Here is a 25,627-nt window from a genome sequence, read left to right as displayed (position 1 = left end):
CCAGGCAGATGCTCTACCACTGAGCCACAGCCCCTCTCCATGGCTCTCCAGGGTCTCAGGAAGGGATTTTTCACATCACCTGCTTGCCTAGTCTCTTTAACTGGAGATGCCGGTGATTGAACCTGGGACCTTCTGCATGCCAGGCAGATACTCCACCATGTGATGTGAAAGACCCCTACATGAGACCCCGGAGAGCCACTGCCGGTCTGAGTAGACAATACTGACTTTGATGGACCCAAGGTCTGATTCAGTTTAAGGTAGCTTCATGTGTTCAACATATGGCCCGAGGGCCGGATCTGGCCCCTTGACAGCTCTTATCCGGCCCGCGAGCCAGTCGAGCCAGCTCCCCTCCCACTCTCGATCTGGGCTGGTGAGGCATGGCCTGGCCCGGCCAAGTGACATTTATGTCACGTCCAGCCCTCGTAACAATTGAGTTTGACACCCCTGTGCTAGAAGCTGCATGGGCTACAGGGCTAGAGCAGCAGGCATGCCGAGCAGGGAAAGGTTCACACACCTCTCGTCCAACAAGGGCAGGTGAACGAATGATGGCTGTTTGGGGGGGCAGGTGGTGGCGCCTGACCCACACAGCCTACTGTTGAGCTTGTTTGGGAGTTGGGGAGGCTGGGGTGGGGTGTAACCCATTAATGGATTTGCCCAAAGGACTGCGACACAGAAGCTATTCCATCGTGACGCCATGTGCAGTCAGAGGCTTTCTCAGGGAAAATGGCTGCTGTAGGAGAAGGAACCAGCTGACCACAAGGGAGAGCCAGCGTGGTGTAGTGGTTAAGAGTGGTGGTCTGGAGCGGTGGAGTCTTATCTGGAGAACAGGGTTTGATTCCCCACTCCTCCCCATGAGCGGCAGACTCTAATCTGGTGAACTGGGTTCGATTCCCCGCTCCTCCCCATGAGCGGCAGACTCTAACTGATTTCCCGCCCTTCCCCATGAGTGGCAGACTCTAATCTGGAGAACGGGGTTTGATTCCCCGCTCCTCGCCATGAGCAACAGACTCTAATCTGGTGAACCAGGTTTGTTTCCCCACCCCTCCACATGCAACCAGCTGGGTGACCTCGGGCCAGTCACAGTTCTCTCCGAACTCTCTCAGCCCCACCTACTTCACAAGGTGTCTGCTGTGGGGAAGGGAGGGGAAGACGATTGTAAACTGGTTTGAGACTCCTTAAAGGTAGAGAAAATCGGGGTATAAAAACCAACTCTTCTTCTACAAATGGTGAGGACTGGAACAACAGAAAAGCTGTCAAAACGCCCAGTTTGCTTTGGATGTGCACACGTAAATACAATATTAAACATGGAAGACGGGAATATAGTTTGAGCCACAAGTGTTTCACGCTCCACTTTAGCAGTTTCATAAAATGCAGCAATAAATAAATGAAATGAAACAAAATAAAATGGGTCAATACTTGTGTCCACTTGCCCTTCCGAATGTGGTTTTTCTTTCAAGTTTGTTCTCGGCTGAGGTCCGAGGCAGCCCCAACAAAGAAGACAGTGTTAATATCAGTGCAGCACTCCAATTTGTTGTCAGACATCCCATTTGTCTCTGTAAAAAGGAGTAACGTGGAACACGTAGCAGTGGGTGCAGACGCGGACAGGCTTCACCTGGCCATAGCGAGGTAATGGAGCGGAGTGCGAAGAGCAGCGCGAGCAAAAGATCTGCAAGACACAACAGAAATGGATGCTAAAACGTTTATTTCCTACATGTGTCTAGAGCACGGGGGTCAAACATACGGCCCGCAGGCCGAATCCAGCCCCTCAAGAGCTCTTATTCGGCCCGCGAGCCGGCTGAGGAAGCCCCACCCCATCTGGACTGGCGAGGCATGGCCCGGCCCAACTAAGTGACATTTACATCGTATGTTCAATCCCTCGTAACAAGTTCAACACCCCCTGGTCTAGACGTTTTTCCAACTGGAATGCAGCTGCACATTAACACACGAAGCTGCCTTATACTGAATCAGACCCTCGGTCCATCAAAGTCAGTATTGTCTACTCAGACGGGCAGCGGCTCTCCAGGGTCTCAGGCAGGGATCTTTCACATCACCTACTTGCCTAGTCCCTTTAACTGGAGATGCCGGGGATTGAACCTAGGACCTTCTGCGTGCTAAGCAGATGCTCTACCACTGAGCCACGGCCCCTCCCCAATATGCTTGACTGCATTTCAGCTCAATCCCAACCTTTCAAAAAGCCTTTTGGGTACCAGTAGCTTGCTTGGACCCACCCGAAATTTCAGAAGAGATTTCTATCCAAGGAAAGTGACTTTGTCTTTCCCCTCCTGCTGCAGGCCAAATGATGCTGCTGAGGGAGCAATACGAAGGGGAAGGGGAATTGGTAAAAATTGGTCCCCCCTTCTTCCTCCCAGAAATTCTCCGTGGGATCCCACATACTGTGAGGAGCTTATCATTATTATGGAGAAACTTCAAAGAGAAAAGTCCACAGCAGAGGGCTGCCTCCTCCATACTGCCTCCTGTCCAGACCTTGGGGGGCAAGCCGGGTCTAGATCTGCTTCTTCTCAATCAACATCTTCCCGGTCATGGAAAATTTAAAATGCCTCCGGGATACGGCCATCATTCTTAAGAACATAAGAAAGGCCCTGCTGGATCAGACCCAGGCCCATCAAGTCCAGCAGTCTGTTTACACAGTGGCCCAACCAGGTGCCTCTAGGAAGCCCACAAACAAGACGACTGCAGCTTGAACAGCTAACCTTTCCTGGCTCCTTGGGAGATTTTATAAATGTTTTGGAAGCTTCATCCCTGAACACAAAGTGGGAAATATACACAATACCAGCAGGACTCGGATGCCATTGGTGGAGGCCCCAGATCAGGGATTGGGATTTAAGTGCCCCCTCCCGTCCTTGAAGGAGCAGGTTTAGAACTCGTGGATGCAGTTAGACCTAGGCTTACAAATAGAAGCAAATCTTGGCTTTAGCTCATAGCACCTTTTCCCAGCGTCGGCTGGAGACTGTGCGGTAGGACGCATGCGCAAAGATGCTTTCTTCCATGTTCAGATCACCTGCCCTGGACAGCACCACAGCCTTTTGTGAGTGCTGGAGCGGCATGGGATGGGCTTCTTGTACTCTGCACATGCCTCCCAAGCCAGCAGTGCATCAAGCGTGAACTAAAAAGGACTACCTTGCCGCAGCTCCTGCAATGGTGCTTCCTGCGAATGACGGTGAAGGGCGCCTTGCATGCGGTACAGGAGCTGCAGGCTTCGTCCGGCACCCAGTCAGGAGGATCTTGGGGGGGGGGGGGAGAAAGAGCAACAGAGAAACGGGATGTCACGTTAAACAGCAGCTTTACCAAAACAGTCATCTGATTATTCCACAGAAATAGAATACAAAACATGAGAAACAGTTAGCAGCCGTCAGATTTTTCAATAGAAATAGAATCCTAAACATAAGAAGCGACTAAGTTGTCAAATTATTCCACAGAACTAGAACCCTAAACATGAGAAGCAACTAACAGCCGTCAGATTTTTCAATAGAAATAGAATCCTAAACGTGAGAAGCGACTACAGAAATAGAATACTATGCATGAGAAGAGATTAACACAGATAATGTTTCTCAAGCACTAAAACATTGTATTCAGCTGGCCCTTTATGATGGCAGTTGGACCTACTAGTGGGACTTCACAGATCAATTGGGGCTGAAGCACAGATTGTGTGTGTATAAGGGAGGGCTCATTCAAGAAGAATTGGTTTTATTACCCCAATTTTCTCTGTAAGGAGTCTCAGAGTGGCTTCCAATTACCTTCCCTCCCTCCACCCCTCAACAAAGGTGTGGCCGAGAGGGGAGAGAACGGTGACTAGCCCAAGGGCACCCAGCAGACTTCATGTGGAGGAGTGGGGAATCAAACCCAGTTCACCAGATTAGAGTCCGCTGCTCATATGGAATCGAACCTGGTTCTCCAGATTAGAGCCTGCCACTCCTGTGGAGAAGTGGGGAACCAAACCCGGTTCTCCAGATTAGAGTCTGCTACTCTTAACCACGACACCCTGCTGGCTCAGTTCCCTGCACTCCGGACCTTTTCCTTCACATGAAGCCATGCATACACAATTCAGCCGTCATTTGTTTTCACAGAAATGACCAGGCACCTTCAAAGTCCCCGCCCCTGGGTTCTGCTGCAAATTCTGAAGATGACACGGTCTCCTGACACAAAAGACAATCTTCTAGCGCTGCACTCCTTAAACAAGGATTGACTGGAAAACACAAGAAAAAAGAAGCAGTTACAACTGGAACTCACAATTCACTTTCGTCTGGCCAAAGTATGGCCATCTTATAATTGCCCTGTATTTTGTATTGGATGTCCTATTTTTGTACTTGATGTTTTAGTTACTATGCCAATAAATAAGGTTATGAATGAATGAATTAACACTTTCACCTTATTAGGGTACACGTTACTAGGATGCTTTAATATACCATAGGTCAGTTGTTCAAACATGAAGAAGAGCTGGCTTTTATATGCTGACTTTCTCTATCACTTAAGGAAGAATCAAACCGGCTATCAATCGCCTTCCCTTCCCCTCCCCGCAACAGGCACCCTGGGAGGTAGGTGGGGCTGAGAGAGCTCTAAGAGAGCTGTGACTAGCCCAAGGTCACCTAGCTGGCTTCATGTGTAGGAGCCACCAAACTATAGCTATTTAGCGTCTACAAAGCCGGGATCTGACTTGGTTAACTAACCACGGTGAGATTTAACCAGTTTCACCTTCCACAGGAATGCAGAACCTTGGCTTTGTCCTGGTTTGTTTCCTGCTGGAAATGGATATAAGGTTCACCTTTCTTTTGCATTTTCTGCTCCTCCGTATCAGCTTTCGTTGCCATCACTTCGAACAAGGTCTTCAAAATACTTCGCAAGTCACAAGCGTAGTTTGTCTGGAGCTGGTCAGCAACACCTGGTAGAGATTTGGCAACAGAACTGTTTATTTAGAACCTAAATGCCACCTTTCCCCCCCAAAAAAACCCCTGCTCGAAGTAGCTCAGAACGTAAAAATAATTACAAGATAAAGAACCGTCAAATTATCAACAAACACCAAAGCCATTAAAAACAGTATTAACAAGGCAATCCTGGGCAGCGCTTCAACCTTCTTTCACGGGTATCTGAAGTGAGCTAGGTTTGTTCAATCTGGAGAAGAGAAGGTGAGGGGTGACATGATAGCCATGTTTAAATATCTGAAGGGATGTCATGTTGACGAGGGAACTAGCTTGTTCTCGGTTGCTCCAGAGACTAGGACACAGAGTAATGGGTTTAAACTAAGAGAAAAGCGATTCCACCTAAACATTAGGAAGAACTTTGATGGTGAGGGCGGTTCGACAGTGGAATGCGCTGCCTCGGAGGGTGGTGGAGTCCCCGTCTTCGGAGGTCTTTAAGCAGAGGCTGGATGGCCATTTGTCGGGAGCGCTTTGATTCTGGGGTCCTGCAGGGCAGGGGGTTGGACCAGATGGTCCTTGTGGTCTCTCTTCCAACCTTGTGAACTTGTGACTCGCAGTCTTTAAGGTGCCTGTGGACTCCTTTTCTACTTCTTTCACTTTATTCAGGTTTAACAGCCCATAAGCCGTAAACCAAGAAAATGGTCTTACACCATTTTCAAAATATTTTTGGGTACTGGGTGGCTCAGGACTAGGGTTGCCAGCTCTGGGTTGGGAAATACCTGGAGATTTTGGGGGTGGAGAATGGGAAGGTTGGGGTTTGGGGGGAGGGAGCTCAGCAGGGTATAACGCCAGAGTCCGCTCTCCAAAGCAGCCATTTTCTCCAGGGGAACTGATCTTGGTCATCTGGAGATCAACTGTGAGAATGATGAAGCTGATCAGGGGCCTGGAGACCAAGCCCTACGAGGAAAGGTTGAGGGAGCTGGGAATGTTTAGTCTGGAGAAGAGGAGGTTGAGGGGGAACATGATTACTCTCCTGGTGTATTTGAAGGGTTGTCACTTAGAGGAGGGCAGGGAGCTGTTCCTGTTGGCAGCAGAGGACAGGACTCGCAGCAATGGGCTTAAATTGCAGGAGGAAGGGTACCGGCTGGATATTGGGGGGGAAATGTACAGTAAGAATTGTTTGACAGTGGAATCAGCTACCTAGGGAGGTGGTGAGCTCCCCCTCAATGACAGTCTTTAAGCAGAGGCTGGACAAACACTTGTCAGGAATACTCCAGGTTGATCCTGCATTAAGCAAGGGGTTGGACTAGACGACCTCTATGCTCCCGTCCAACTCTGTGATTCTAACTGTAATAGTAGGAGATCTCCAGCTGCCACCTAGAGGTTGGCAACCCTACTCAGGAGAAAGGCAGGCACACATTTTAAATAAATAAAAAATGCTTTTACTCAGGTAACTGTTTCAACGTAATATTAATGAATAATGCTATGTTAGCTCCTAGCCAGAGAATGTTACTTCTACATTGGTTGTAAAGGGCCACTCCCTCAAACATCTCACAATTTGATTTGAACTGGCCCCTCTTTAGAGAGGACCTGCTTGTTAGGAACACCACTATGCCTTATTTGTCAGTTATCACAAATCATGAATATCGTAGGGCTTTTATGCTCCTTCGATATAATGCTCCCCCCTTCTAAGTTTCTTGAAGGGATATATATTAAAAGGCCAATGGATGCACAAAAATGTATATGCAACCAGGACGGATTAGAAACCACTCAACATGTTCTTTTTGAGTGCACATGACGTTATACAATCATATACGCTCAGGCCCTCTGATTCCCTTGTTAGTGGACTGTCCCAGACTTCTTAGAAAACATCTAGAGCAGGGATGGGGAACGTCAGGCCCGGGGGCCGTTTAAGGCCCACAAAATCATTTGGTCTGGTCCTTTGTGGATCCTGTCATATCTCTAGCTCAGAAGGATTTAAGACTGGTGATCCGACCCCTCCCACTGACAAGAATAGCCTCTATTCAAGGCGGATGTGAGTTTGTTTTGCCGAGAAAAGGAACCTTTTCCCCCCCCTTGCAGAAGAGTTGTTAGCTATGGAGCTGCTAGGACCGCCCAAGAAACTGTGTTAACCCTTTACCACCCAGGCCATGGAGAAACGTATTCCCTCTGTACTACAAGAGGGCTGGGGGTGGAAGTGGTGACAATGGAGGGGTTAAAGGGGACAGGGCCAGAATGCGCGGGGTGTGTGTGAGTTCTTAGCCAGTGTTTCCGCATTTCATCCCTGCAGGCGGAGGTAGCAGGAGCCGGCTGTAGAATCCGGCCCCGACCATGTGGAGCAGGAGCAAATCTGGTATGTGGCTGGACGACTATGCCCGGCTGGTGCAACAGACCATCCTGTGCCACCAGGTGGGCGAGTGCACACTAGTTGGATCCCTGCTTGCCCATGTGGAGGGAGGGGTGTCATCTGGGGCAGCTGCCTGCTTGGGGCTTGGTCGGTTTATTTTTAAGTTGATAATTTTGTATGGCACGTGAATGATGTTATAAATATCCAAATGGCCCTTAGTGGGGAAAAAGGTTCCCCACCCCTGGTCTAGAGCTCCTTTTGTCAGATTCAACACCAAATTTATCTGTTAGTATGGTTAGATTTGCCTGGCTGGCAACTAAAATAAGACAAAATGCACTTAAGGCTCCGGAATAACCAATCTGTGATTAGAATCTCTACTGTTGTATGCATATCTTGGAGGCTTTTATCCCTTTATACCAGTTTTTAATCTCCACTACATTTTTACCTAAACTTGTGTGCAAAGCATTAAATTAAAAGCACTCAAAAACAAAATACAGCGCAGCACCTGAGATGCAGACAAAGAGCCGATGAATAAGGTCGTTGCTGCTGTGAAATCGAGATCGGATCTTCTCTCTCGTAGAAATTTCAGCTATTTGTAAGGCAAGTTGGGTTTCTTCCTGACTGGATTCACTGGATGAATGGGAACGTGTCATTAAAGAACTGGAAGGGAGCAGAACGAGGATTTAAAGCCAAAGCAAAAATCTAATTTGGTAGCATTCCAAGATAGTGAAACATTTTGTTGCTAGAGAATTCGTAGGTACATTATCAAACAACGGTAAATATTTGTCACGCTAACTGAATTGGGCTTCAGTCCTTCTCTAAGTCAAGAATTCCCAACCTTTTTGAGCCAGTGGGGACCTTTGGAATTCTGACACAGCATGATGGGTGCGGCCACAAAATGGCTGCCAAAGGAGGTGGAGCCAGCCAAATGGTTGCCACAGGAGGAGGAGCCGCCACAACAGCTGCCGCAGCTTTGCTTCGCTCACACAGTGAAGATCCTTGTGTTGTGCTGGCGGCTACCAAAGTAATATTTTTACACCGCCAATCACATCTCCACTGAGCCAATCAGAAGCCTTGCCTGGCAAAAGCCCCACCTACTTTCTGAAAACACTTGGCAGGCACCAGGAAAGGTGCCGGTGGGCACCACGGTGCCCACAGGCAGCACGAAGAAGAGTTGGTTTTTATACGCCTTATTTCTCTGCCACTTAAGGAAAAAATCAAATGGGCTTACCATCGCCTTCCCTTTCCCTCCCCCACAACGGACACCCTGTGAGGTAGGTGGGGCTGGGAGAGTTCTGAGAGAACTGTGACTAGCCCAAGGTCCCCCAGCTGGCTTCGAGTGCAGGAGTCGAACCCGGGTTAGTGTCCACCGCTCTTAACCACCACTGTTGGAGGATCCCTGTTCTAAGTCCACAGCAGCAGATTTTACTATTCCGCTCTTACAGCGGTCTATCATGGAAAAGGCTACCAGGGTCTTCACCTACCGAGCTTCAGCAATGCTGTTGCAGCAGATTCTCCTAGACCATTTATCTAACAAAGGACAGCTCTGAGGAAGGGAGGCTGAGGAATTTCCTATGAGAAGGGTCAGCCCAGACAATGAAACAAGTAGCAATGAAACAACTCTGTGCTGCAATATACAAGATCTGCCAGGCAAAGCGGGGGAGGGGGTGTGTGTGCTTGGCAATCTAGCCTAAAAAGGAAAATGTTATTATTAATTTGAGAGTTTTAGCTAATAGTAAGAAGAAGAAGAGTTGTTTTTTATATGCCGACTTTCTCTACCACTTTAGGGAGACTCAAACCGGCTCACAATCACCTTCCCTTCCCCACAACAGAAACCCTGTGATGTGGGTGGGGCTGAGAGAGCTGTGACTAGCCCAAGGTCACCCAGCTGGCTTCATGTGGAGGAGTGGGGAAACAAAACCAGGTCACCAGATTAGCCTCCACCGCTCATGTGGAGGAGTGGGGAATCCAACCCGGTTCTCCAGATCAGAGTCCACCGCGCCAAACCACCGCTCTTAACCACTACACCACGCTGGCTCCCTTATTCGTTTTATTTAAGCATTATATATCCCATAATTTTAGATACTGTATCTTTTAATTCTATTTTGTAATTGATATGAATATTTTAATGGCTTTGTCGTATTAATAAATTTGATACCCAGACCATTTACTGAGTTCCAAGGAAGAACATTTAAAAACCACTGAAGGGGGGACCTACCGGCAGCAGGGGAGGCCTAGCCACGCTGCCGGTGACGCGGGGATGAGCTGGTATTTGGGCAAAAACTCTACAGTAAAAACGCCTGCTCTCATAGAGTTTTTGCCCAAATTCCAGAGCTTCCCTGTGTCACTATGACATCACTTCCAGTACGCACCAGAAGTGATGGCGCTGTGTCGCTAGTGACATTGCCAGTTGCCATGGGGGGAGACCTGGTGACCCTACCCCCAACCCGTTACCTCATTGTGGTCTGAAAGGGAAATGAAACTATATCCAAGTGTAACAAATACAGAAAACAAATGTAAATTTCAGCTGCAGATTCTACCAAATCCAACAGACATGTTAAAAACAAAAAGGAGCACAGTATAATACAGTGTGTGGCTTGGGAGGCAATGGCCAGGCCCCGATGGGAGTATCCTCCAGGGGTCTTTCACATCACCTACTTGCCTGGTCCCTTTAACTGGAGATGCCGGGGATTGAACCTGGGTCCTTCTGCGTGCCAAGCAGAGGCTCTGCCACTGTGCCACAGCCCCTCCACCATGCATTCTTATAGGCAAATCTGTGATCCGTTATTTTTTGTATCTCATTTCCGGGGTAGTAATACAGCCAGAAGTTCTTACTTTGAATGTGTTCTCGATTTGCCGTCCTTTGATATTCTTTCATTCTTCTCTTCACTAATCTCCGATGACTTTTCATGAGCCTGTCTTCCGTCTTCGCATTTCTTTTGTTGAGCTGGGGGTTCTTGGCTTACTTTGGGTCCATTCTCTGCTCTCAAATGGGAGGCCGAGGGGTACGCCGAGCCCTTCGAACGGCCGGAAAGAGCCTGTTCCTCTCTGAGAGAGTCCCTTTCCGTGAGCAAAATGTAGGGTTCAGTTTTTAATATCTCCTGTATGGAGACCGTGCTGTTTGATTTATCCAGTTGGTTTTTCTCTTTAAATTTCAGTAAACCGGAAGAGGATTTTATAATTTTCCCTGGGAAACTGTTAGTCTTTACAGCTCGGCTGTCCCCCCTGCTACCATCGCAACTCCCACAACACACACAGGAATTGACAAGGCAATTTGTGGCAGCCGAGCTGGGCTGCTGAGACTCTCCCTCGTCGTTGGCGAAATAAGGCGAGTCCCCAACAGAACGTGTTTTAACGACTTTAGGCGACTCCGAGGATTCCGATGGGGGAGATTTGGGGTTAAATATGACGGTCGCCGAGATCTTCATCCCACCGGTCCGGTGAGCGATAATTTCTGCCGTTTCCACATCATGAGCGTGCACGTCCCAGACACTGAGGTACAAATGTGGATCGGGGCCTTCGAAACAACTGCAGGAGTTGTGAAGCGAGGTATCGGCCAACCGCTGGCTTGCTTCAACATTGTTATTGTCGAGGTCACCCTCCCCTCTCCCCTTGACGAGCAGGCCTCGTTCAGTTTGATGACCGCGCTCATACAGCAGAGGGTCACCGCACGGAGTGGTGTGCTTCGAAACGCGACAGGAATCGCAGAACACGTCCCCTGATGAATCTATCCCAGCGAGAGCATCTTCTGACCCATCCAAGTCATCGATGAGAAACACGCTCTCCTCTTCGTTGCGCGAGTTGTTCAGGAGAACCATATCGGGCGAATCCCTCCTGCCGAATGCGTTCCTCGCACTCGGCCTGCAAGTAGGGGACCGGCAGTCCCTTGGGGGTGACAGCAATGAAGACATCTCATCCCCTGCTCTGTGAACCATTCTACTCAGTTGCTCCAACTCCTGCTCATCGTACTGTACGGAGCAGGCAAGCTCTGCTTCAGTACTTGGGGATTTCTCTGAAAGCTCTTCAGATGGTAAAGCTGCCATAAAGTTGGGGATAATGACAGATGGCACTTGAGGACCTGCTCTCTCAGAAAAGTCAAAATCCTGGGATATGCAGAGGTTACACTCCAGAGTATACAGCTCCTCATCTGTGAGAGTCTGTAGTAGATCTCTAGGAAGTGAGGAAACACAGAGTGTCATAAGATGTACACGAAAATTCATATTTCCACAACTTTTAAAGTTTCAATTCATAACGTGTATGAGAAAATTGCTAGAAAAACTGAAGGCAGCAAGAAAACCATTATTTGTCAAATCTGTGAATCAGCAACATGAGTTTAAACTCATGACGGTGTTGTTAAAATAAGGGCTCTATACGAGAGGGGGAGGGAGAGAGGGGGGGAGAGAGGGGGGGAGAGAGGGGGGGAGAGAGGGGGGGAGAGAGGGGGGGAGAGAGGGGGGGAGAGAGGGGGGGAGAGAGGGGGGGAGAGAGGGGGGGAGAGAGGGGGGGAGAGAGGGGGAGAGAGGGGGAGAGAGGGGGAGAGAGGGGGAGAGAGGGGGGGAGAGAGGGGGGGAGAGAGGGGGGGAGAGAGGGGGGGAGAGAGGGGGGGAGAGAGGGGGGGAGAGAGGGGGGGAGAGAGGGGGGGAGAGGGGGAGAGAGGGGGAGAGAGGGGGAGAGAGGGGGGGGAGAGGGGGGGAGAGAGGGGGGGAGAGAGGGGGGGAGAGAGGGGGGGAGAGAGGGGGGGAGAGAGGGGGGGAGAGGAATGAATGATCAAACAGCATTATGATTGAACAACTTGCCTTATTTTCCGCAGTAGAGTGTGGAAGGGCCTGAAAAGTTCAGACATCTCTTCTTGTTTACGGTCAAGATTCAAAGGTCCTTCTGAGTAAACAACAAGCCCACTGCAATTCAAACGTTAAAAATCAAGCTCACATTATACGCGTTCAAAGCCCCCTTCCTCCTCGATGCAGCCACAGAAGCCGACAGGGTGGAATGGCCCTTTGTTTTTTACGATCCCGTGAGCAAATGCAGGCCAACATTTCTTAAACAGGGTTGCCTTAATATATCTGGGACGGCTGCAGGTGATGAACGGAGGGATCAAGCTTATCACATACGCTGACTGATAAAACACTTCCAAACCCACCACCAATCAATTCAGCAGCTACAAAGCATCTAACGATAAACTCAGCAGGAGATAAATCTGAATTAACTGCTGTCTGGTGGAAATCAAGCAACCGATAACTTTTCAGGTAAGCAGTTAAACCCATTAAACATTTGTGGGACTTCCTGTAGAGTGTTTGGTCCGAGCACCATTGTTTCTTGGGGGCTCCCAGGAGACACCAAGAGTCGTTTAGATTTGGAGTGCAAAAAGCACCCCAACCCGGTCCTAAATAGTGGATCGGGAAGCAGAAAATTCCCCTGCAGCCTTCAAGAGCGGTTGGACTCCCATATTCTCTGAGAGAGCTTTTATTAAGCCTCTCGGAGATTTGGAAGCTGTCCCCGCCGGCACATAGGGGCTACCATTGTCACGGACGACTCTTTGGATTTAGGCTTTGACTTCCTCTATACATTAACATCAAAGAATCTATGAAAAGAACAATAGCCTCACCTTTGGAAGTCAGAGTGAGTAAAAAGACATTTTTTGCCTTTATCTTGATTGAGAAGACCTGAATGACGATAAAAACACCTACGAAAACCGGTGACTCCCTGCCCAGTGTAATGAGACTTTTTAAATAAACAAATGCCATTAAATGAAGCGACTAAGACCTTATCAACTTGATCAGTGAGTAGACGCAATAAAAGGGACTTTTGAATGACTTTACAACTACCAATTAAATGTTTTGAGGGGAGGGAGGGAGACGAAAACCTCCCCCCCCCACTTCCGGTTCTCTCTGATTCCAGCCACGTCGCCTCTTAAGACCGGAAGATAAAAAGAAGGGCTTTGTTTCCATCGAAAAGACAGGGCAGATTGGAAGACTTGAAGTGAATCTCCCCGGTGTAACCATCAAATCAATCCTACCACTTAACCACCGAGAGGAGACGACGCAGGGTCTATGATACTGCAGTTTCCTGTCTACTTCCTTTTCTTTATCTGTGCCGCTTTGAAGCGTAATTGAGGATATCTTGAAAATTACAAAAGCCTGTTTCTATATAAGAATACAAGCAGATATGTCAAACAAGAGGATGGAAGAGATGTTACTCAAACAAATGGACATGTTTGCAGTGCAACAAGATTTAGTCTTTGAAAAACAACAAGCGCTCTTACATCAAGTATTCAACTAGCTGGGATGATGAATATCCTATTTAAATCAATTAATGGAAAACTGGATACAATTATTGAGGAGATCCACGATATGAAGACCCAAGATACGACAACAATTATGCCAATGGAAATAAAAGGTTCTACTAAGGAGATGACGATTGAAAGCTATGTGGAAATGGTGATAAAATCTGGAAATAATGACAATGAACTAGAACAATTTATTCTTAAAGAGGTAGCTGCAAATGACCAGCTGGCAATAAGAGAGAGCAACATGAGAGAATTCAATACCTCTACAATCTACTTGTCTGAGTTACTGCTGACAGGAGGAATATTATTATCCCAAGAAAACACTTCCTGGTAGCCAGCGATGGAGGGAGACATTACGAAGGATCTTACCAAGAAGCTGCTGGAAATTTTAACAAGAAGCCAATGGATACAATCACTGGGATCTTCTTTTACATTTTCAGAGGCCAGAATTGCATTGGGATTGGGAAATAAAGAAGGACTGGCAGATCCCCTCCCAAAACAAGATAATGGCTAAGATGATGCTTATTTTTGGGGTGTAAGGGAGGCATGGTGGATTTACTTTGATGAATTTTTAAATGGGAAAATTTGTTTATGTATTGATCTAATCCCTTCATTATAGAATAACAGAATGTTATATAGAGACAATGATGATATTATAACTATGTAGGACTTGAAATTGCTTATAGAAGTAGTATAGATAGCTTAAAGCAAGTCTGTATGAGAGAAAATAAGGATTAGAAATTAATTTGAAATGCAAAAGTGTTAACCAGTAGAATTAGTGACTGAAGAAGATGCGGGGAAGTCATATATAGCAGATAGCATTGAATACTATCGATAACATATTCTCAGTAATAGCAATGAGCTGTTTTTTTGTTACAAGTAGTTACAACTGAATATATTGTTGAGATATGTTTATTTTTGTTGAATTGTAGAAAATAATAAAAATAATTTTTAAAAAACCCATTAAACATTTGTGTTTGAGCTAAATAGCGGCTTACCGTATTTTTCGCTCCATAAGACGCACTTTTTTCCTTCTCAAAAGTGAGGGGAAATGTGGGTGCATCTTATAGAGCGAATGTGCGCACAGAGCCGGCTGGGCGCGCTGGGAGGCAGCCGGGGAAAGCTGCCTCGCGCCGTTCCAGCGCGCCCAGCCGGCTCTGTGCGCCCGCCCAGCCCGCTCTGTGCGCCCGCCCAGCCCACTCTGTGCGCTTGCTCGCCTCCCAGCTGGGAAGCGGAGGGGGGGCGGCTTGGCGCGCCCGCCCGCCTCCTCCCCGCCCGCTCTGAGCGCTTGGTGCGCCTCTCCCGCCCGGCTCCTCCCAGCTCGCTCTGAGCTCTTGGAGCGCCCGCCCGCCTCCTCCCCGCCCGCTCTGAGCGCTTGGCGCGCCCGCTCCCTGCCCGCGTTTTTAGAGGAGGAAAACAAGATTTTTTCTTGTTTTCCTCCTCTAAAAACTAGGTGCGTCTTATGGAGCGGTGCGTCCTATGGAGCGAAAAATACGGTAAGTTCTTTTCTTGTTTTAATTTTTTTTCATTTCGTATCCTTAAAACGACAAACATAGAATACGTTACAAAATAACATACACAGCACAATACAAACATGAAACCTAAAATATCAAACAAGCGATTCTGGGTGAGGACAGAGTTTTAGTATCTTCCCTATTCTAACTATAACATTGAGTATACTACTTTTTTTATTCTTTCATACTCATAATGTTAGCACTTTGCAATTACATAATAAAACTCGCCTTATTGATTATAACATTAATGCTAACTTATTTGTAATAATTAATTTCTCTTATTTACTTTTCCAGTACAGCGACTTAAGTTGAACATACGAACACATGAAGCTGCCTTATACTGAATCACACCCTTGGTCCATCAGTCAGTATTGTCTACTCAGACCGGCAGCGGCTCTCCAGGGTCTCAGGCTGAGGTCTTTCACATAACCTACTTGCCCAGTCCCTTTAACTGGAGATGCCGAGGATTGAACCTGGGACCTTCTGCATGCCAAGAGAGGCCACTGAGCCACGGCCTCTCCCAAACTGAATTAGACCCTCGGTCCATCAAAGTCAGTATTGTCCACTCAGACCAGCAGCGGCTCTCCAGGGTCTCAGGCGGAGGTCTTTCACATCCCCTAACTTGCCCTTTAACTGGAGATGTGGGGGATTGCACCTGGGATCTTCTGCATGCCAAGCAGATGCTCTACCACTGAGCCACAGCCCCTCCCCAGACATTAAAAAGGACACTTTGAGATGTGGGGCACACCTGTATCTTTTATGGTTTGCAAGAATCGCAGCAACCAAAAACATTAATTCTTCCAAAGCGCCTCATTTAATTTTGAAACACTTCTATTAGGAATACCTGAACAAACAAACAAATAAAAAACCCGACAAGCTTGAATGACATCTTCAGCAAGGGCTTAGACAAGAGTAACTCTGCTTAGCTGGAGAGGGACACACTCATAGCTGGCTGTTTTTTAAAAAAAGGGAAGGAGAGGCCTCATGGTTCCACCTTAACCACTACTCTGGGTCTCTTCAACTTCAAGCATGCAACCAAAGAAATCTGTTAACTTTTAATACCCATCACAATCATTTCCCTCTACGTCTGCCAGGCCCCTGCCCCCTACTGCTGGTGGGGGGGGGACCTACTGGCAGCAAGGGAGGCCTAGCCAGCATCTCAGGAACGCTGCCAGTGACTTGGAGATGAGCTGCTATTTGGGCAAAAAATCTACAGTGAAAACACCTTCTCTCATGGAGTATTTGCCCAAATACCAGAACTTCCCTGTGTCACTATGACATCACTTCCTGCATGCACCAGAAGAAGAGTTGGTTTTATATGTCGACTGTCTCTACCTTTAAGGAGTCTCAAAGAGGCTTACAATTGCCTTCCCTTCCTCTCCCCACAGCAGACACCCTGTAAGGTAGGTGGGGTTGGGAGAGCTCTAAGAGAGCTGTGACTAGCCCAAGGTCACCCAGCTGGCTGCATGTGGAGTGGGGAAACCAATCCGGTTCTCCAGATTAACGTCCGCCGCTCATGTGGAGGAGTGGGGAATCAAACCTGGTTCTCTAGGTTAGAATCCACCACTCATGTGGAGGAGTGGGAAACTGAATTCAAAAGAACAACTTCCCATTTCCATCTTCAAGCGTTCTGAACAATGGTGTCTGGATCTGCTTCCCACTTCCAGCATGGTATCGTGATTAAGAAGAAGAGTTGGTTTTTATATGCAGACTTTCTCTACCACTTAAGGGAGACTCAAACCGGCTTACAATCTCCTTCTCTTTCTCTTCCCACAACAGACACCCTGTGAGGTAGGTGGGGCTGAGAGAGCTCTAAGAGAAATGTGACTAGCCCAAGGTCACCCAGGTGGCCTCATGTGGAAAAGAGGGGAAACCAACCCGCTTCACCAGTTTAGAGTCCGCCGCTCACATGGAGGAGTGGGGAATTGAACCCGGTTCTCCAGATTAGAGTCCACCACTCTTAACTGCTACGCCACACTGGCACTGTATTGGCAGTGACATTGCCAGGTGGAGAACCTGGCAACCCTACTCTCAACCCATTAACCTCATTGTTGTCTGAAAGGGAAATGAAACTAAATCCAAGTGTAACGAATACAGAAAACAAATATAAATTTCAGCCTCATATTCTACCAAATCGAACAGACGTGTTAAAAACAACGAGGAACACAGTATAATACAGTGTGTGGCTTTGGAGGCGGTGGCCAGGCCCCAGCGGGATTTGCTACGTGGATTTTCAAAACAGACTACTTACCAAACAATGGCTAATCTTGGAATAGTAAACATTAATGCTGGTTCATAGTCATCAATCATGTCCTGCGTAAGGTATCCAAGCTTTAAAGCTCTAGGGCAGAGGAGAATATTGAGCCATTTAATCAAAGCGCTTTGGGAAAAGCGATGCCTTCCTAAGAAGCAGATCACACCAAGGCATCACATTCACTGCCCAAGATTTAGGTCGGAGCGAAAGAACGAACGGCCTGCCACGCTTGAACAGACAAGTGAAATCCGCCAGCCGTGTAAGAACATCCTTGGTCACACCACCCCTCTCTTACCCTCCGGCTCCATTTCCCAACCTTTCCTCTCTTATCGCCATACTAGAATATATTTGACGTCAGCAATTGAATAATGAAGTCTGTAGCATAATTCACGCTACGTTTTTGTTTTACGAGCCACCTTGAGCAAGTTCTTTGGAGATGCACTGAAATATTCTAGATAAATGAACGAATAACGAAAAGAAGAAAAGAAACAATGAAAGCACAGATTATGAGCGGTGCCAATCTTTGCACGGGCGTGACGGAAACAACGGCATAAAGGGCATTTTCATTCACACTGAATAATGTACTTTCAATCCACTTCCAATGCACTTAAGCAACTGAATTTTACTGCATGAAACGGCAAAGCCTACTGGTAAACAGCTAAAGCACAAGGAGGAGGAGGAAGAGGAGGAGGCGCTTACAATCTCCTTCACTTCCCCTCCCCACAACAGACACCTTGTGAGGTAGGTGAGGCTGAGAGAGTTCAGACAGAACTGTGACTAGCCCAAAATCACTCAGCAGGCTTCATGTGGAGGAGTGGGGAATCAAACCCGGTTCTCCGCTGTTCTTAACCACTACACCATGCTGGCTCTCGCTGTTCTCCAATCAAAATAAAGTGCCACTATGTTAAAGAACCTTAATCAAAACTAGAATGCCATATATGTATAATTTTTGGCTGCACATATAAAGAAGTCCATTGGAGTTATGCGTAGGCAAACAATACAGCAAAGACGGTCTTCTAGAAGTAATCCGTTTCGTCCTCAGACTTCTTCAGTTCTGTCTGAATTCTGCCATGCACTCACTTAGTAATAACCCATATCATAGTAGCATATAGCTTACAAACAATGTTCCAGGTAGCGGGTAGCTTACAAGCAGCTTACCACATATGTTCCAATATAGGATACCAGCATATGATATGTAAGCTGTATGCTACTGTGATATATTACTAAGTGATTATTTCCAGCCACATCGCAAAACAACCGGGCCTCGACTCTCAAGGGAGAACTCAGCCAAAAGCAAGGCGGCTTCTTGGTGGCATTGAGAAACGAATGGCACAGGGCCAAATTGGTTTGGGCGGTGGAAGCTACAACGCAGTGGGATTTTGAAAAACCGCTTACCTCTCTACCGTTTCGCAAAAAAGGACGATTACCTCTTGCTGCACATCATATTCCTTTGGTGATTTTACGGGAACCATGGCTGACACGTAACTGTGAAGGACAAAACAAAATAGGATATGACCTTTCCATCCTTTGACCACTTGATTTAAATCCAGCTTGCTGCAGCAGAGGGCTAGGAGCCAGCTGGAAAGTTCCCACTTAGTCACAAACTCTTCAGGAGAGGCAGGTCCTTATTCTCTTCACTTCAAAAAAGGTTGGGGCACCCCGCACTAGGGCTGTTAATGGAAGCTGGGAGGGTCTTTACTTGCCTCTGAAACTGAAGTGTTAAGATCCTAGAATCAAGCTTCCATTTCAAAGGAGATGAAAGGAATTCACGGTTTTGGTCAAATGTGAAAATAGAAAATAACTGCAGGCACTAACTACACAAAATGCAGCGTGTGTGTTTATAAAGCTCCTTTCTGTCTTCAAAATTTACTTTTTGGGGGCTCAGTAATTACTAAATCCAAACTGTACGAATTCTCTCCACGATCAGAGAAGCATGCCTATTATATCAGGTGCTGTGGAATAGAGGCAGGATAATGCTGCTGCAGTCGTCTTGCTTGTAGGCTTCCTAGAGGCACCTGGTTGGCCACTGTGTGAACAGACTGCTGGACTTGATGGGCCTGGGTCTGATCCAGCAGGGCCTTTCTTATTTTCTTATGATGCATGCCCATTCTCTCCAGGATCAGAAGAGAATGCCTATTATATTAGGTGCTGTGGAACACAGGCAGGACAATGCTACTACAGTCATCTTGCTTGTGGGCTTCCTAGAGGCACCTGGTCGGCCCCTGTGTGAACAGACTGCTGGACTTGATGGGCCTGAGTCTGATCCAGCGGGGCTTTTCTTATGTTCTTATGATGCATGCCTATTCTCTCCAGGATCAGAGAAGCAGACCTATTGAATTAGGTGCTGTGGAACACAGGCAGGATAAATGCTGCTGCAGTTGTCTTGCTTGTGGGCTTCCTGGAGGCACCTGGTTGGCCACTGTGTGAACAGCCAGCTGGACTTGATGGGCCGTGCTCTGATCCAGCAGGGCTGCTCTTTTCATCTGTTCTTATGAGGATCTTTGAAAGCCCTCTGAGCAAAAATCCACCACAGGACAGGGTACCGCAGCCATGAGTGCAGATTAGGGTAAAACCGTCTCTCTCCCGCTCACAGCTTCCATTAGTGGAGGAGGGATCAAACTGCAGACGCTTCCCCATCTCCTTGCCAATTTCAGCACACAGACATTTATCAAATGGTTTTGTAATCACGCACAACCATTGTAAAAGAATTCATGATACTAATGAAACAGTCCAAAAGCAATTTCGAAAGCATTACTCTCTGAAAACATTGCCTTGTTTTAGCTGCCAATGCTGGAGTTTCCCCAGGGGAAGGCAGAAAGCCAGCTTGGAAATCCTCTGTCCAAAGAATATTTTTACGACATGGCTGTATGTAAGAGTCACATGGACACATGAAGTTGCCTTGTACTGGACCAGACCCTCGGTCCATCAAAGTCAGTATTGTCTACTCTGACTGGCAGCAGCTCTCCAGGGTCTCGGGGTCTTTCACGTCACCTACTTGCCTGGTCCCGTCAACTGGAGATGCCGGGGATTGAACCTGGGACTTTCTGCATGCATAGCAGATGCTCTACCACTGAGCCACAGTCCCTCTCCTAGTCAACTCCTGGGCCCACTTTGGAGAATCAATTTTTGCTGGAAAACAGGGATGAAAATTCAGGGTTGAATTCTGCCAACTTTTTCCCTGTCTCAGGACAGATGCATCTCCTGTGACGTTATAATCACACAGGTTCCCATGATCTTGGGGGGGGGGGTGCTCCTGCCCCTCCTCCTGTGCCAATTAAAAGCTGATACAATGCAGCCATTATCCATAAATAAAAAAGCACCACTGCTTTGTGAACTGGCTAGAGAACTGAATGACAAGAAGTAGTGATAAGCTTAGAAGAAGGAGGAGGTGGAGAAGAGTTGTTTTTTATATACTGACTTTCTCTACCACTTAAGGGAGACTCAAACCGGCTGACAATCATCTTCCCCTCCCCACAACAGACACCCTGTGAGGTAGGTGGGGCTGAGAGAGTGACTAGCCCAAGGTCACCCAGCCGGCTTCATGTGTATGAGTGGGGAAACAACCCAGTTCACCAGATTAGCCTCCACCGCTCATGTGGAGGAGTGGGGAATCAAACCTGGTTCTCCAGATCAGAGTCCACTGCTCTTAACCACTATACCTCGCTGGCTGAAAAACCAGAGGAATTATCTTGCATCAAAACGTGTAGCTTCCGGAAAGATCTATTTCAAATACGTTACCTTAGCTCAAATTCTGCAAAAAGGACGTCAAACTGCTTCAGAGCCTCCTTCATTTTTCCCGTGTAGAGATTCAGATCCCTAAGGGCCTGGTCACGGATAATGTTCCTAACTTCTTCCAGACTATGAGTCAGATTCTTCGCCAGCGGTCTCATCGCCATGCTTTCTATTTCACGGTTCATAATAATCGAACCCGCAGCCAAGCACTAGAAAACAGATTTTAAAAGACGTTAGAGTTGATTAGTTTGAGGCTTAGAGATTTATGCATGGGAGCTTTACCTGAGGTTTGTTGATGGCTGGAATAACACTTTCCTGTTGGGAGTCTATGCACCAGCAGTTTCCAATCTCAAATAAAGTCCCCGCCCCTTGAAATGCTGCTGTGGATATGTATCATACAGAAGTTTCCAGTGTGCATCATCTGACAAATGCCATTCTTACATTAAACAGTAAAAATATACCTCTGCTCCAAACCAAAGCTGTCCTGCAAGGTTGTCATGTCTTATTTCCTCTGGAAATTTTACATAAAAATCACGGTTGGCTCGCTCGTGTGGAATGCATTCATCCATTATTTGGTTTATAATGTTCAAAACATTATCCTGGAATAGGAATGCCATAGATTTTAGATTTATTAAATACAGTCATTGACCAGCATAACAATATTTTTAAAAAAGCAATCACAATAGTACACAATCGTACAATAGTATAATTAGCAAGCTGTTTCACATTGCAACAAAGATCTCCGTATTCTGGTAGCAATATAGCGGAACTCTGTCACTGTACGTGAGATGGTGGGATTCTTGTCTTCAAACAGAAAATTCACTATTAAAACACTATCATCACTAGAGTGTCTAGTGTATCCAGGGAAGCTGGACAGCAGGGGAGAGATTAGGCGATTTCTGAGATCCCCATAAAATTAACAGTTCAGTAAAATATGAACAAATGACTCAATTGCATTTGCACTGCAGGGGCATAACTGTGCCTCCGTAGGCCAGCGTTGGAATCTTCCACTAAGCAGGGCTGATGGAAAGGCATTAAACTGAGATCTAGAGGAAGCCCATCGGTATTTAGAGACAGTGATAGCCGTTAAATATGGTGCAGCAGAGATTCCGACCCATGACTTTCGAGGCCTGTATAAGTTTGGAAGGAGAGCTATCTCATTCTGCAGCTCAGTGTCAGAAAGGCGTTGATAAAATAGGGTTTTTCCTTCCTAAGTACTAGCTCCAGTAAGTTGTTCAGGGTCTAAGCCAGGGGTGGGGAGCCTCAGGCCTGGGGGCCATATAAGGCCCGCAAAATCATTTGGCCTGGCCCTTCATGGGTCCTGGCAGATCTCTAGCTCAGAAGGATGCTGCCCTGCCTGAATATCTTGGGCCCAGCTGGGGACGGCAGAGCTCAAAAGTAAGTCGCTCTATGTGGCAGACACTCAGAGCCATCTCTTGTCGTGCCTCTTGGGTAAATGTTTGACCAAATATAGCAGGCTAATTTTTAAGTTGATAATTTTGTATGGCCCGCGGATGATGTTATAAATATCCAAATGGCCCTTCGCAGAAAAAAGGTTCCCCACCCCTGGTCTAAGCCTATCATGAGCAGTTTTTTAAATTACCCCTCGCTCCAGGAGAACTGGGGGTTAAACGAACACCATAAATTAACACTGAACAAGTATTTATACAATAACAGTTTACAAATTCCTGAAAATCCAACACATCCCACTTTTTTGTTTAAAACGTTGGTTAGCCGCTGTTGCCCCTTGCGGAACTCGAAGCGGTTTATGGTATAAATAAAACATTGTAAAAACACAATTAACACAACTACAAAACCAATAAAAGTCCCAGATTAAAAACTCCATGTAGGATTGCCAATAATAAAAGCTAAATCAATCAAAATGCAGTCCTAAATAAAACTGTCTTCAACTGCCTCCTGAAGATTCACAATGAGGGGGGCCGATGCACTACCCTGAGGAGGCTGATCTAGATTTGTGGGGCTGCCACAGAAAAGGCCCTGTCTCATGTACCAACCAGTGTTGTTAATTGCTGGGACAGTCAGGGGGCATCTCCCCGCGGTCTTAATCATAGAATCATAGAGTTGGAAGGGGCCATACAGGCCATCTAGTCCAACCCCCTGCTCTATGCAGGATCAGCCTCGAGCACCCCTGACAAGCGCTTGTCCAGCCTCTGCTTAAAGACTGCCAGTGAGGGGGAGCTCACCACCTCCCTAGGCAGCCAATTCCACTTCCAAACAACTCTTACTGTAAAAATTATTTTCCTAATATCAAGCCAGTACCTTTAAACCCATTATTGCGAGTCCTATCCTCTGCTGCCAACAGGAATGACATATATAATCACACATATCCTTGTCAACATTTTAGTGAACAGTAGCATTTACTACTGTTCAATAAAATGTAGCCTTTTTGTTCTTATTTGTAAGCCACCTGCTTACTGACCAAGCAACATTCCACCTTTGGAGACAGAGGCTTTAAAGAACGTTATCTTACCTAATTTTTTTTTTTATAGTTCAGTGGCATCAACCCTTTGCATAAATACAAGAATCGTGGCCCTAAGGTGCACTGTTTACCTGACACGAGCGAAATTGGTTGACCAACAGAGTGCATCTTTGCGGATCTTTCCTTCCATCCAGGCTGTCCAATTCAGCAGCAATTTGATTCAGTTCTTCATCTGCATAGTAGAACTGAGCAAGAAGCTGCGGGTCTGTCCTCTGCAATGGAAACGCATGCGCATGTTAGACACGTGATACACTGGGGAGGGGCTGTGGCTCAGTGGTAGAGCATCTGCTTCGCATGCAGAAGGTCCCAGGTTCAATCCACGGCATCTCCAGTTAAAGGGGCTGGGGCAAGTAGGTGATGTGAAAGACCTCTGCCTGAGACCCTGGAGAGCCACTGCCAGTCTGAGCAGACGCTGACTTTGACGGACCGAGGGTCTGATTCAGTATAAGGCAACTTCATGTGTGGCTTCCCTGAATTTGCTGATCTTCAAGTGGCCATCTCTGCATCCACATCAAAGGTCTCTGCGTCCATGCAGAGCCTTTATTTAGAGACCTCCAGCATCACATGAAGCAGCCTTCTACTGAATCAGACCCTTGGTCCATCAAAGTCAGTACTGTCTACTCAGACCAGCAACAGCTCTCCAGGGTCTCGGGCACAAGTCTTTCACATCACCTACTTGCCTAGTCCCTTTAACTAGAAATGCTAGGGATCAAACCTGGAACCTTTTGCATGCCAAGCAGAGGCTCTACCACTGAGCCACAGCCCTTCCCCTATAACTGAAGCTGCCTTATCAGACCCTTGGTCCATCAAGGTCAGTATTGTCTACTCAGACCGGCAGCAGCTCTCCAGGGTCTCAGGCAGGGGTCTTTCCCATCACCTACTTGCCTGGTCCCTTTAAGTGGAGATGCAGGGATTGAACCCGGGACCTTCTGCATGCCAAGCAGATGCTCTGCCACTGAGCCATGGCCCCTTCCTAATGTTAGTTTTTAAGTCTTTTTGCTTGATTTTGCTAGGCCAGACTAACATGACTACCGCTTTACACATGAAGCTGCCTTCTACTGAATCAGACCCTCAGTCCATCAAAATCAGTATTGTCTTCTTAGACCGGCAGCAGCTCTCCAGGGTCTCAGGCAGAGGTCTTTCTCATCACCTACTTGCCTGGTCCCTTTAACTGGAGATGCCGGGGATTGAACCTGGGACCTCCTGCATACCAAGCATAGGCTTTGAGCCATGGCACCTCCCCATGAAGCTGCCTTCTATTGAATCAGACCCTCAGTCCATCAAAGTTAGAACTGGCTTCTCTGACTGGCAGCGGCTCTCTAGGGTCTCAGGCAGAAAAGGGTCTTTCACACCACCTACTTCCTGAGTCGCTTTAACTGGAAGCGCTGGGACCCCGGGACCCCCCCCACACACACACACACATGAAGCAGCTTTCTACTGAGTCAGACCCTTGGTCCATTCAAATCAGTACTGTCTACTTAGACTAGCAGAGGCTCTCCAGGGTCTCAGGCGGTCTTTCCCATCACCTCCTTGCCTGGTCCCTTTAACTGGAGATGCCCGGGATTGAACCTGGAACCTTCTGCATGCCAGGCTGATACTCTGTCCTCTAAAGCAGTGCTTCATATACATGGAGCTGCCTTATACTGAATCAGACCCTGGGTCCATCAAAGTCAGTATTGTCTACTCTGACTGGCAGGAGCTCTCCAGGGTCTCAGCCGGGGGTCTTTCCCATCACCTACCTGCCTAGTCCTTTTAACTGGAGATGCTGGGGATTGAACCCAGGACCTCCTGCACGCCAACCATGCATGCATACTCCATGCATGCGATGGGTCTTCTCCTCCGACCCCACCTGCACACCTGACCAGGTGCGTGCATGGCGGGGGGGGGGGGGAGAGAGAGAGAAGCCGCCTCCCTCCCGGGAAGGGCCGGAGGAGCCGCCTAGACGTGACTCGGCCTCTGCCGCAGCGGGCTGGCCCCTCTGCTCCGCCAGCAGCCAGAGCCGCTGGGAAGGCCGGCGAGAGGAGGCCGCGGCCCCGCAGGCCCCGGCTGGGAGCCGGACTCACCTTCGGCCTGTAGAGCCACCTCCGCAACCGGCTCATCATCATCATCGCGGCAGCGGA

General features: G+C 47.6%; 1 protein-coding gene and 1 non-coding gene across 2 annotated transcripts; one reads left to right on the top strand and one right to left on the bottom strand.

The window, feature by feature from the left end:
• Nucleotides 1-1,514: 1,514 nt before the first annotated feature.
• ZFYVE28 (zinc finger FYVE-type containing 28) lies at nt 1,515-25,627 on the bottom strand. The gene is made up of 13 exons (XM_056848318.1): nt 25,571-25,627; nt 23,579-23,719; nt 21,469-21,606; nt 21,014-21,216; nt 18,671-18,760; nt 17,273-17,362; nt 12,018-12,119; nt 10,057-11,391; nt 7,727-7,881; nt 4,781-4,897; nt 4,100-4,204; nt 3,139-3,242; nt 1,515-1,666 (listed from the first exon to the last, which is right to left on the bottom strand). The coding sequence occupies exons 1-13, from the start codon at nt 25,613-25,615 to the stop codon at nt 1,535-1,537; spliced, it is 2,757 nt and encodes a 918-aa protein (XP_056704296.1). The 5' UTR covers nt 25,616-25,627; the 3' UTR covers nt 1,515-1,534.
• On the top strand, nt 23,767-23,838 carry TRNAA-CGC (transfer RNA alanine (anticodon CGC)). The gene has a single exon. It is a non-coding gene; the product is annotated as a tRNA-Ala (tRNA).

This window comes from Euleptes europaea, chromosome 4 (assembly GCF_029931775.1).
Source record: "Euleptes europaea isolate rEulEur1 chromosome 4, rEulEur1.hap1, whole genome shotgun sequence".
In the NCBI taxonomy this organism is placed as follows: domain Eukaryota; kingdom Metazoa; phylum Chordata; class Lepidosauria; order Squamata; family Sphaerodactylidae; genus Euleptes; species Euleptes europaea.
The sequence above is the reverse complement of the archived record's forward strand: the minus strand, read 5'-3'. Positions and strand labels throughout refer to the sequence as shown.